The sequence below is a fragment of the Vicia villosa genome, linkage group LG5, assembly GCF_029867415.1.
Source record: "Vicia villosa cultivar HV-30 ecotype Madison, WI linkage group LG5, Vvil1.0, whole genome shotgun sequence".
Taxonomy (NCBI): domain Eukaryota; kingdom Viridiplantae; phylum Streptophyta; class Magnoliopsida; order Fabales; family Fabaceae; genus Vicia; species Vicia villosa.
In genome coordinates, this window is record NC_081184.1 from 111,935,768 (window position 1) to 111,948,354 (window position 12,587).

Here is a 12,587-nt window from a genome sequence, read left to right on the forward strand (position 1 = left end):
CTTACTTTGCACATCTTGTGCTTAATATAGACATTATAATTTTGCTTCTTAAAAAAAAAAATAGGGGTTACTCCATCTATTTTTAGAATTAGGTTAGTTAGCTCTCTAAGTCAAAAATCCAAATTTTTCTAATCAAATTTTTGTGTAATTAAATCAAAATCTAATATGACACATACATTATTCAACCGAATGAATTACAATTTAAAAATATTCACTTTTTATAAGGTAAAAGTAAAACAGATATACATCTAATTGGTGTCGTTTTTCCAATAAATAAATACAACATATTCACTTTTTATTATAAGGTTCTAATAAACTCCTACTTCACCCCCGGTTTTCAACGTCAACGCAACTGCCATCACTTTCCTATGTGGGGCTGATGAGCAAACCCACTATCCACTACCAGACATTCCATATGTTATAGATGTAGCATGCTAACTACGTTTACTTTTGCAATTTGCAAATTTATTAGAACTATTTTGCATGCTTAAGTAATCTCTAAGATCTTTCCTTTCTTTTTTTCCTACTTGGTCAAATAAAAAGAAGCTAATTTGTCATATCAGTTTGACGTGTTTTACATTTCTAAGTATTTTAGCGACGATCGCTGGTTTGGCTGCTTTCATAAGACTGCTAGTAAGTGGCTACCATCAACTCAAAATGGAGTAAACCAGAAGAATATTATTGGCTTCTTAGACTACTTTCTCGTCATAATTTTAAATTGCAAAAATAAATAATGTATTTTCTACTAATTACATTATGTATCTAATAGTATTGCAATACTTGACCGTTGACTTGCAGTTGGCTGTGTGCATGATTTTTTTGTAGTATGACTTTTATGTGAGCTCTCTCCATACTTTCACTGTGAAGGATCACGATGCACGTCACTCTCTTGACCCTTTCAACTCTTATTAACTCCCTTCTTTGGTTTGTAATTCACCCACTATTGACAAATAGAAGTTGTAGATGGATGTGTTAGTTGCCGAAACTTTTTCGTCAACACCCTCTAGCCTACAATATCCAAACTACTAAAATAAGTCTTCTACTCTTCACACTCTGCATCTAAATTCATCACTTTCTTCATCACTTACCTCATGCTCTTCAATGAATTATTTCTTCTAAAATATATGAATTAATTTTAAAGAAACGAAATTGCCATTTATTTGGAAACCTGCAAGCTGACACGTACAGGACACTCATGTGTTATTCTAATGAATCAATCACATGCATCTTGGCTTGCACCAATAAATTTTTTTAATGTAATATAATAATTTACTAAAATTAATATATTTTTATTTAAATTATAATAAATATTTTATAATAAAAATATATTTATTGAAATTATTAAAATTTATTTCCCTTAACTTATATTTTTCACTGGTAATAAAATCAAAATCAAGCCATTTAGGTGCTCTTCTCATCATATTTTAAAAAATTACTTTAAATTAAAAATAAAATAATAAATATCAAATATTTTGTTACATAATAGGTGATAAAATGTTGTTACCTATAAAAGTAATCTTTAAATTAACTAAGACACAATCTAAATAATTATTAACATTTAATTGTTATAAAGATAATTTAAAGAATTATTGATAATTTTTTTTTTATGAAAACAATTATACTATATCATATAAGAAAAATGAGTTGAGGCCCTAGATGGTGGCCTTGGTCGCTTACCCCTAGGGTCGGGCCTGATTGTGTTCAGAAATTTTAGCTTTGACTTAAATCTCTCCGGTTTGTAGTTAACATGTGTTTTAATCTCTAATGAGAAGATCCATCCTAAAAACCATAAATATAAATATATGTTAAATTATGTTTAGTAATGTAATAACATCAAACTGACCTATTTTGTTTACCTGTTTGTTGTTGTGTTCCCTAAATGAGTTACTCTGTTAGTTCAGGCAATAACAAACTTTTCTTTATAAGGTGTCAACCATGTTTCACTCACATACTTATAAATAAAGGAATACCAGCACAAATAGTCTCAAAGTGTACCAAGTGTTCGACTAACTCAGTTTCTCTATTTGAATACATGATGTTGTTCCATAGATCCATGACATGTTCTTCTCTTTCTGATTTAACATACTTTTTACATTTCATACTAACATTTTTTGAAATATGAATCGAACACAACAGATGAGTTGAATTTGGGAACACAACTTCCATGACATTCATCAACGCAAGTTTTCGGTCCATCTACACAACCTTTGGTTGCAATTTCTCAAAAGAGAACAACTCTTTGAGATTCTCTAGTGTCCATTTAAAGTTCTACTTTCTTTCATGTCCAAATAGGAAAAGCCAACCAAAAACGTCAACTTCATGACGTAACACCAATAATATCAAGAAGTGGTATCCGATAGATGTTGGATCACGATGCACATAATCAAAAAACTGTTAAATCAAAATTTGCATTTTTTAATTAGCAGTGGCCATTACCTATTTGTATTGTATGTACAATTAAAAGTCAACATCAAATGAAACATATTAATCAACTTTACTGAATTAGGATGTGTCTAAAAGATATCATCAACAACATATGAGTCGTCCATTTTTCTAGTTCAGCACATGTATTTCTCTCGATGAATAAGACTCAACAACATCTGCATTTTCGTCAGTAGACCTCTCTTGCTCGTAGTGTATGTAGCTCTAGTTGTATATGTTAGTGCTTGAGGCAATTTTAGTGAGGAGAGAAAGAGAAAGTAATAAGGAAATAAGGGTTATATTATTCACTTGAATTGTATTGTACAAATAATGATAGAAACTATGACTATTTATATACAACCCTGATTGGACTTGGGCTTACACAACTTGAATTATATTTGATATTATTAGATTTAATTATATTTGATATTATTAGATTTAATTATATTTGATATTATATCTAATATACATATAATATGTCAACATACCCCCTTATAATCCAAGTTATCGAACATACGCTAAAAATAGTCAATTTGAACTATTCCTAATTTCTTTCTCAAATTTAGGAATCTGTCGATCTTCAATCCTTTGGTGAAGATGTCGGCCAACTGTGCTTCACTTGAGCAGTTCCTAACTCCAAGTTCACCTCGATTTATCTTTTCCCTCAAGAAGTGAAACTTAGCTTCGATATGCTTACTCCTTCCATTCAGAACTGGATTCTTTGCCAAATTTATGGCTGACCTGTTGTCGATTTGCAACACAAGAGGTTTCTTTACTTTGACCTACATTTCTTCAAGTACCGATCTGATCCAAATTTCTGGACATACAGCCAGTGCAGGAACGTCGTCGGTAACCACTTCTAGGGTTTCATGAAAGTCAAACAGAGATTGCATCTATTTTCTTCATCGGATCCATTTCTTGCCGTCAAACATTGAAAGAGAATTCAGAATGTCATTAGTACCATTCATCTTTGCAGCGATTGACTTACGTTCCCTGGAAACACGACAACTTGTGTGAAGTTCTTGAAAACACGATCAAGAACAATAACCGAAAACTCTGGATACTAATTTGTTAGTGCGTGAGGCACTTTCAGTGAGGAGAGAAAGAGAGAGTAATAAGAAAATTAGAATTATACTATTTAATTGAATTGTATTGTACAATTAATGATATAAACTATGACTATTTATATATAATCCTGAAGTTTTCTAAATCTTTGTCTTTCAAAACTGCAAATATACCTTAGAACCACGCTGTACTTTACATTATTATTCTGAACATGCCTTTCATTATTTTATAGACGGTGCAATATGTCGTGATCTTCTAATTAATTTTATTTTTAATAAAAATTGTGTCTAGTTTGTGTATTATATTACTTTTAAAATATACGAAAAGATCAAGCCTCCTTGACACTACTCCCTGTTGAAAAAAAAATTGATAATTTATTCTATACTATGATCCATGATCCATCCTCGGTCATTATATTCTCTCTTACACGTATTTAGGCAGAATCAAAATACAAAGCAACTAATATATTCTCAACCAGAGTCTTTGCTATCTACTCATATGATACAATCTTACATCCAAAATAATTCCCCAAATATTAATCCAATGAATCTAAAGCAACCAAGTAGAACTTAGCAACCTAGGGATTGATTCTCTTTATTCTTCTGATCAACCAGATTTTCTTTATTTCTTTATTCTGCTTGAATTGGCAGAAACCACTAACAAAGCATTATACTAGTATGAATATTTTCATAAAACTAAATGAAAAATAGCTACAAATATAGCTCTAGTACAGTGCCAGCTACTTGTGCTTCAGTAGGTCCACTCTCGTGGCAGAATCATCTCATTCTGAACTTGTGTTGGTTTCTTCCGTGATTGGCGTTTCTGTAGGGAATACATGCCATCCCTATTAGTACTCACTAAAACATCTGCAATTTGTAATTTTCTAGTCAGTAACTGTGACATCTAGCATGTTGTTGCCACTTGGTATTTTTAACTTTTATAGGAATTGCACCAATTTCTTGAAAGACAAGAAGTCAAAGTAAACTTGAAAAATAACAAATAATAGCATTGAAAATAACATAGAAAAAACAATAGTATAAAATTGACTCTAATAAAAAACTCTACAAACCCTAGTACTACGTCTAGTGACTTGGGTCATGAGAGTGTTCATTTTAACATTTCAGATTCAAATTCTGTTATACGTCTAGTGAAAATCATCTCTTTGAATTAGTCGGTCACAAAGTGAAATAAAAGATTTAGAAAATAAAAAAATTCTACAAGAAATTACCATGCAGGGGAGGGATGGCACGTGGTTTAGGTCCAGACGTGGCAGCAATTTGTTCAAAGTGAAGTTGCAAGGCTTGTACTACTCTCTCAGGTATAAGAACAGTTGAACAACCTTTACCTGACCAAATCACATGCAAACATTAAGTTTCAGTACAATGTGTAATTGTTTAGGAGAATCCGAAAAATTGGTCACATCTGGTACAGAAAGTATCTTTATAATAGATGTCCTACTTTAATAAAAAGAAACAATCGAGGGCATCAAACATGTGCACATGGATAAGATCAGAGAAGACTCCATGGTTCAAACTATGAAGAATATTTCATGAAAATAAATATCTAGAATAATACATCCACATGCAACGTCGGTCACAACAATAAATCACTATAGAGTTGAAAAATTAAAACTAATCCGCATATATTAGACTTTATTGTAAGGTTGATATTCCTTATCAGTATCTAACTACCTCAACTACAACCTAACAAACAACTATAGTAAAGTAAACATTACAGTTAAACCAACACCAAAATCTTAAAATTTAAGTATATGTTTGGTTTTGAAAAAAATAATAACACAATTTAATTTTGAATTAAAAAAATTATAAAATAAATTTTATGCCAATTACCTGGTCTTTTACTCTGTGACTGAAACATAGTACTGACTCCGCCACGTGGCAGGAAAACACCTGTCCCACATGATGGGCCTCTTGAACCGGTAGCTTCCTGAAAATGCGGAAGCTTCTCAGAACCGGTGCGCCGGTTCAGTGAACCGGACCGAGCCATCTCAAATCCAACATCAACCTCTTTACCGTTCTTTTGAAACTGAGGCGGTGATGCATAACTATGGTTTTCTCTATACGCCATGAGTTTTTGCTTCAAAGACAGAATCTGTTCTTGCCTGAGTCGAGACAACTACACATAACAGCACAAGAAAATTCATTAAACATGAACAAACATTAACAAACATTGTTGGTTGTGTTGTAAATTTTCTATACTTGATTAGCTCGTATTTGTTCGTTGAGGATGTATTCATGTGATGAACCGACTCCAACATGGTGTTGTGATTCTTGTGAATGAGATTTGAATTTAGAATTTCCATTTTCTTCGAGATTCATTTTCTCAAGCATCTTAACCATGTCGTAGCAATCAGAGTCATGGACGCTTGCAGGTTCATTAGGAGACAAAGAACCTTCAGGACTAGTTTGGTTTGAGTACAACGGTGACCAAAGAGATGATTGTTGAGACCAACAGCATGATGTTTCCAATGGCTTCAACTGAAAAAAGAAACAAATATTAGATCACAGAAAAGTGAAAAGAAAAAGAAAAAAAAAACTAGTAAGTACTATACCGAATCTAAATCGTCGGAAGCAATGCACGAGGAACCGAGTTTATGGTTTTGTTGAAGAGACATCTCCATATGATGTTGGGTTAGTTCACGAGGGAGTGAAGGTGTTGTTGTTGTTGTTGTAGATGTATGGGATCTAATTTGGCGAGAAATAAGGAAGTGTGGATTTGAATCTGAACCGTTAAAGTTGAAGTTGTTGGAGTGAGTAAAGTCCGAATCATAAGGAAACGATGAGTCATGAGTGGCACTAGTGTGTAGGTCAACAGCCATGATAAAGAATGAATGGTAATGATCGAATAGGTAAGGTAGGGAGAAGGTTTAATGAGTGTTACTTAGATAAGGGAAACAGGTGTGTCCCCTCAACTAATGCTTTATTTTAGGTTGATATAACTCCCTTGAGTAAGTAACTGCGAGAGACTACTTTTATTTATAGGTGAGAGTTGTTAGAAGATCAAGAAATTAATTTATGCACTGACAAATTAAGACAGCCTAAAGTTTAAGCTCGAGAATTTTCTTGCGGGATTCAGGGATATATAAGGCAAGATTTGCGCTCTTACGCGTATATTAATTTACAATTTTTAAGGAAAAAAATTTTCATTTAATTTTTAATGTGTCATTAGGGACTTGGTGGTCTTTAGGAGATAAGCACATGTTAACATTTTTCATGAAAATAAGATGTGATTGTTAAAGGGTGGATCAAATATTAGTTAATAAGTTAAAAATTATCAATGGTTGTTGAGTCTAATAGAAAGAAAAAAAATTAAAATATCCTACACTTTTATTGGATATATACTGTTTACTCAATTAGTTGTTGTTCAATCATTTCCCTTTTTTATAACTTAATTTTAAGATTATATTGTTATTTCTTTTAGGAATCAGAAATATATGAAAGGTTTGAGATACCACCGCGTAGAAACTTTCGGTACGATGGTTATGATTTTTTGATGAATATATATGTTACTTGCAAAAGATTAATACTCTAACATTTAAGTTAGTATAAAAAAAGATAAACTATTGCAAGTACGACTGAAAGAATACTTAAGTGTGACTCAAGATAACATTTATATAGAGGAGATGGGTAGAACGATTCTCAATTTCTCCAACGTGGAATACGGTCATTCGTTGGATGTGATCAACGATCGAGATGAGGGAGGAAGTCGTGCTCATGTGTGATGTCAAGAAGTGAAGGACACTGGTACGTTAGTGAGTAGAGCACTTTCACTGGACTTAATTGGCCTTTGGCCAGCCCAGAAACGTTGTCCTCCAAGTCCTGGCTATCAATTTTAAAGTGAAGAGTGTTAAAGTATGAATCAGTGAGATCGGTAAGAGAATAAGTATTGTTCAGAGATCTTCATCTATTGATGACTTGTCTCGAGGAAAGAAAGCTTTGTTGGGGCGCTGAGTAATGGTGGTTGGCTTTGAGAACATCTAGAAATAGACCTTCACATGCACCCACATGCATAAGGTTTGGAGGCAACACATATAGGTGTGCTCGACTGCACTCAAGTGCAGTTGTGTGTTCGAGATTTCATTTGAGCTATTGGATGTGCTCATTGATCTTTTGTTGAATCATGGTCGTTGAACTTGGCGCTCTTCGTGCCTATAAAAGTGGAACATGAGTTTCATTTTTGTATTTTAACTTCTTCATTTTGTGTATCATCAAAGAGAGTTTATTTGTGCTTTATTTGGAACTTGTTGTAATTTCTATGTTTCACATCATCCTCCTAGAGCTTCTCTTCCATTTTCACTCAAGTTCTCGGCTACTTGTGTTACTTAAAATATTTTCTTCTGCTTCCTCCATTCATTTCTTTAGCTTTCAATCTTCTTTGCGTGTTTCACTCCTAGGAAACTTAGGTTTTATATAACCTCATTAAAAATTTTAGTGTTGCATAAATAAGTAACGATGATCTCAAATTTGAAGTAGGGGTAGTTGATTGTGGAAATAATAAGTCTTCCCCCACTAGGATATAAATAAGGTAGGTTGGTTTTGGGTTTACCTCTGGTAAAATTTCAAAGATTATTCTTATCCTTGTAAAGAATCTCATGGATGATCGTAAGGCTCAAAATGTTGCTAGGAGTTTAAATCTTATGTTCAAGTTTGAGATCACTTAGGATGAGATGAGGAGGTGGTGGTCGGAGGAACGATCAAGATGTTAGTACTTGATAAGTGCCAAATTGTAGTTATTTTTGTGTATACTTTTGCGGCACTTATCTTCTCTTTTTCCTCAATTTAGACGAGTTTTAGTGTATATTACATAAATACGTATACTTTGTGTTTAATCGAGTTTATGATTCTTTTATGTATTGACTAATAGTTTTTCATTCATTTTGTAGGTATTTGAGCATGTATGGAGCATTGAGTAATAAAGCTTCAAGGATGCAATCTTGGATCAATAAAGGAGAAGCCATTTGAAGAAATAAAGAAGTGCAGGCTGGTGTGGTTCGCCGCGCGAGCCAGCTGCTTCTGGTGTGAGTCGCTCGGCGAAGCAATTCCTTCGTTGGGCGAGCGTGGAAAATAATTGGTTTTGCTTCTGCCTTGGTCCGCCTCTTGTTCACCAGGCGGAAGAATAAGGAGTCGCTGGGTGAAGCTTCCCATTTGCCGGGCGAAAGAAGATATTTTTGCCCACTTGTTGATGTGGCGTAGGCTGTGTGGCAAGAATAAAGGCGTTTGCCGGGCGAACGCGTCGGGACATCATTTTTGTATATATTTCAATTTCATTTCATTTGTTAGTAGGGGTGCTCAAAACCAAACCAACCCAATAGAAAACCGCAAACCGAACCAAACTAAACCGAAACCGCAAAAAACCGCATTTGGTTCGGATTAGTTTCGGTCATCTTTTAACAAAACTGCACGGTTCGGTTCGGTTTGCGGTTTGTATTTTGTAAACCGAACCAAACCGAATGAAACCGCATTATGTTACCACATAACTTTTACTTAACTCATATCCAACCCAAACTTAAATCTATTACACCTTAGCCTTATGATTACGAACAATTTTCTCATCCTTACACATATGATTTTAGTCCCGATCTTCTCAAATCTCTAATAGCATTATTGCGCCTTCTTTGCCACATACATCTTCCCTATTTTTCTATAATCTCTACTCTCTTATATTCTTTCTTTTTCACCTTCTCATTTTTATACAAATGTTTCCTATTTCGGTTTCGTTTTTATCGCACATATTCTTCTCTAATCTCTCAACTCTTTTGTTTCTTTCTTTTTCACCTTCACTAATCTCTTGTCTCTTCTATTTTTTTGTTTCATTCTAATAATTTTTATATTGTTTTATACTATTATTTTATGTTTATTATTCCACTTTTGTCTAATTTAATTTTTACCTATTAAATAGAAAGTTGTTGTCAAAATATGACGAGTTTTGTTGTTATTTGATAGTGTATGAATGTGTAAATACAAAGTTATGTTGTCATCTATATGTATATAAATGGCTCAATAAAATATTTGTAAAAAACTGAACCAAACCAAACCGCATTAGTTTGGTTTGGTTTGGTTCGGATTTTTTTTAAAAGCCAACCGAATCAAACCAAACCGCACGATTTTTTCTCTTGCGGTTCGGATGATTTTTTTCGTCAAAACCGCCCAAACCGCACCGCGAACACCCCTATTTGTTAGGGTTATGTTGTTTGGGTGTGATTTTTGTTCTCCCAACTTCATCAACCTCATTTTTCATTAGGATTAGCTTAGATAACAACTTTGTGTCTTGCATTCGGTGATTCAGAGGTGAATTGCTCATCAACCGGCGCTGACAAACCGATAGATTTGTGGTTTTATCTCTCTTTCTCTCTATGTATTTCTCTTAGTTGGGTTTTATATATGATTTTACTTTAAACTCATGTATATTTGTCGCCCATGGCATTATATAAAATTTTCTTTACAAATCTTTGTTGATTGTTGTCTTAGATTTTTGCTTTGTGCTTGAGATTTGGGTAGTTGTAGAGATAAACTTCTTGAATCCTTATCTAGGATGATTATCTGTTAGTTTCTGGATTTTAGAGATAGATTTAGAGCTGACATTCATTCGGGGTATATGTGCTTAATGCATCTATGTTGTTTGTGTCGACTGAGATATCGTGGATGCAAATGACACAGTTGTCTTCTGTGTTGTTGAGGTTGGTTGAGAGATTGTCACTGAGATGATACAGTATTTTGGTTGATACGTGATGACATTGACGAGTATTGTAGGTTGATTATAAATGGTCGATAAGTTTAAGTTTATGAGAAGTAGATTATATGCAATGCCTGATAAGTCTCTTCTTTCTAAAAAAATAAATTCTTTTTGTGTTGATATTTACTTTTCTTTTTTATTATTTAAACAATTCAATCCAAAATCATAACTGCGGAAACTGTTGAATGGCAATTCGATATCACTAATCTTTGTGGACACGATAATTTCCCAGATAAATATTTCCAAAAATTTTGTTGCTTGCTGCTATACCGCTTTAACACTACTACAAAAAATACATATGACAACGGTTGTTATATACATATATGGATGATAGTACGTCCTTTTATAGGTAGCATGTGATTGTATGTATGTTGGTTTCCACCACGGGCGTGTGACCTGGTGATAAACTAGGTAGCACGCTACCTATCACAACGGTTATCTTAAACAACCGTTGTGATATATATTTGGGCCATGGGTTCGAAACCCAACAACAACAATTTTATTTAGAATAAAATTAACATTTCACTTCAGTTACAAAAGATAATTGTTGTGGTATGTATAGTTGAGTTTATTATAAAATATGTGAAATACTTGTTTTTTTCTACACCTCACTAAATATATGTAAAAGATAATAATATGAAAAATTAAATTATTTTTTAAAAATAACTTAAATGAACCATTTTTTTCGAATTGCATGCATCTCGTAATTCATATCTTGCTCTTTAACACGTAGAACAAGGTTCAATGCCCCAAATTCTTCAAAGTAACGCTTCATTCTGTTCTAGTTTATTTTGCAAAGTACTAATATGTTAACTAATTCAGAGTCATTATCATCACTATCATCATTATTATTTTAATAGATGATGATTATTATTATTATTATGAAAGTGATGATGATGAATCGAAATTTCTCAACAAATTTGATGTTTTGAAATATAAAATAAAAGAGAATGAACCCTAGCGTTGAAGAATTTGGGACATTGAACCAAGTTCTATGTGTTAAAGAGTGATAGATGGATCACGGGAAGCATGCAATTCGAAAAAGATTGATTGATCTAATTTGGTTTTCAAATATGACTTAATTTTCATATTATTATTTTCTAAATCAATTTAAATGAATGCATGTACAGTGAGGGATTAGTGAAACAAGTAATCTACATAAGATATAATAAACTTAATTGGATCTTCTAAGAAATATTTACCAACAACAACATACAACAACAGTCACAACATTTATCAACAAAACAACAACAACATAAAGTTGTTGGATCTGTGAGATTCAAGCTCCATGATGAGTCAATAAAGTTGTTGACTGAGGTCAGGTATGTTCCTGATTTGAAGAGAAATCTGCTTTCTCTTGGTGAATTTAACAAGAAAGGATATGTTTTCCAAGGAGAGAAAAGTATCCTAAGAGTCATGAAGGGGTCGAAGGAAGTCTTGAGAGGCGTGAAGAAACAAGGCTTGTATACCATTGAGGCTGAAGTTGTAAGCGGTTCGACAAATGTTGCATCCACGAAACCTTTGTCGAAGATAGAAATCTGACACATGAGATTGGGGCATGTCAGTGAAAGGGGTCTGGTTGAATTAGGGAAATAAAATCTGCTTGGTGGAGACAAAGTTGAAAAGCCGAAGTTTTGTGAACCCTGTGTACTTGGAAAATCTTGTAGAGTGAAGTTAACAAAGGCAAACAAAGAACACATGGATCCCTTAATTACATCCATGCTGATCTATGGGGGTCTGCAAGGTGTCCATCACATTCAAGAGCAAGGTATTTTCTATCCATAGTTGATGATTATTCCAGGAAGTTATGGGTATTCATCCAGAAGACTAAGGATGAAACTTTTGAGAATTTTAAAAGTTGGAAGACTCTGATCGAAAATGAGACTGTCAGAAAGGTCAAGAGGTTGAGAACCGATAATGGCCTTGAATTTTGCAATGAGGCGTTCGACAGTTTTTGAACTACCTCTGGTATTGCAAGGCATAGAACTACTGCAGGTACTCCATAGCAAAATGGTTTGGCTGAAAGTTTTAATCGAACTATTTTGGAGAGATTCAGATGCATGTTGACTAGTGCTGGATTAAAGAAAGTGTTTTGGGCTGAGGTTGTTTTGACAGCAACATATCTGATAAACAGATGTCCTTCTAAAGCGTTAGATATGAAGACACCTGAGGAAGTTTGGTCAGGACATCCACTAGATCTCGACAAACTGAGAGTATTTGGCTGCGTAGCCTATGCTCACATTAGGCAATGCAAGGTCGAACCCAGAGCTCTTAAATGTATGTTCATGGGATACCCTGAAGGAGTCAAAGCTTATAGGCTATGGTGCCTAGAGCCAGGTCACAGGAGG

The 12,587-nt window shown here is 33.7% G+C and overlaps 1 protein-coding gene across 1 annotated transcript; it reads right to left on the minus strand.

Moving 5' to 3' along the window:
* Window positions 1–3,848: 3,848 nt before the first annotated feature.
* Window positions 3,849–6,537, minus strand: LOC131607057 (uncharacterized). The gene is made up of 5 exons (XM_058879105.1): window positions 6,059–6,537; window positions 5,706–5,984; window positions 5,337–5,622; window positions 4,715–4,831; window positions 3,849–4,352 (listed from the first exon to the last, which is right to left on the minus strand). The coding sequence occupies exons 1-5, from the start codon at window positions 6,323–6,325 to the stop codon at window positions 4,237–4,239; spliced, it is 1,065 nt and encodes a 354-aa protein (XP_058735088.1). The 5' UTR covers window positions 6,326–6,537; the 3' UTR covers window positions 3,849–4,236.
* Window positions 6,538–12,587: the final 6,050 nt, after the last annotated feature.

What these genes read in the sequence shown, in the direction of transcription:
- LOC131607057 (XM_058879105.1), bottom strand. Translation starts at nt 6,325, where the DNA reads ATGGCTGTTGACCTACACACTAGTGCCACTCATGACTCATCGTTTCCT. An exon ending in CTTCCGACGATTTAGATTCG is followed by an intron (nt 5,985 to 6,058) that starts GTATAGTACTTA and finishes TTCTTTTTTCAG; the next exon opens with TTGAAGCCATTGGAAACATC. An exon ending in GTCACAGAGTAAAAGACCAG is followed by an intron (nt 4,832 to 5,336) that starts GTAATTGGCATA and finishes TGATTTGGTCAG; the next exon opens with GTAAAGGTTGTTCAACTGTT.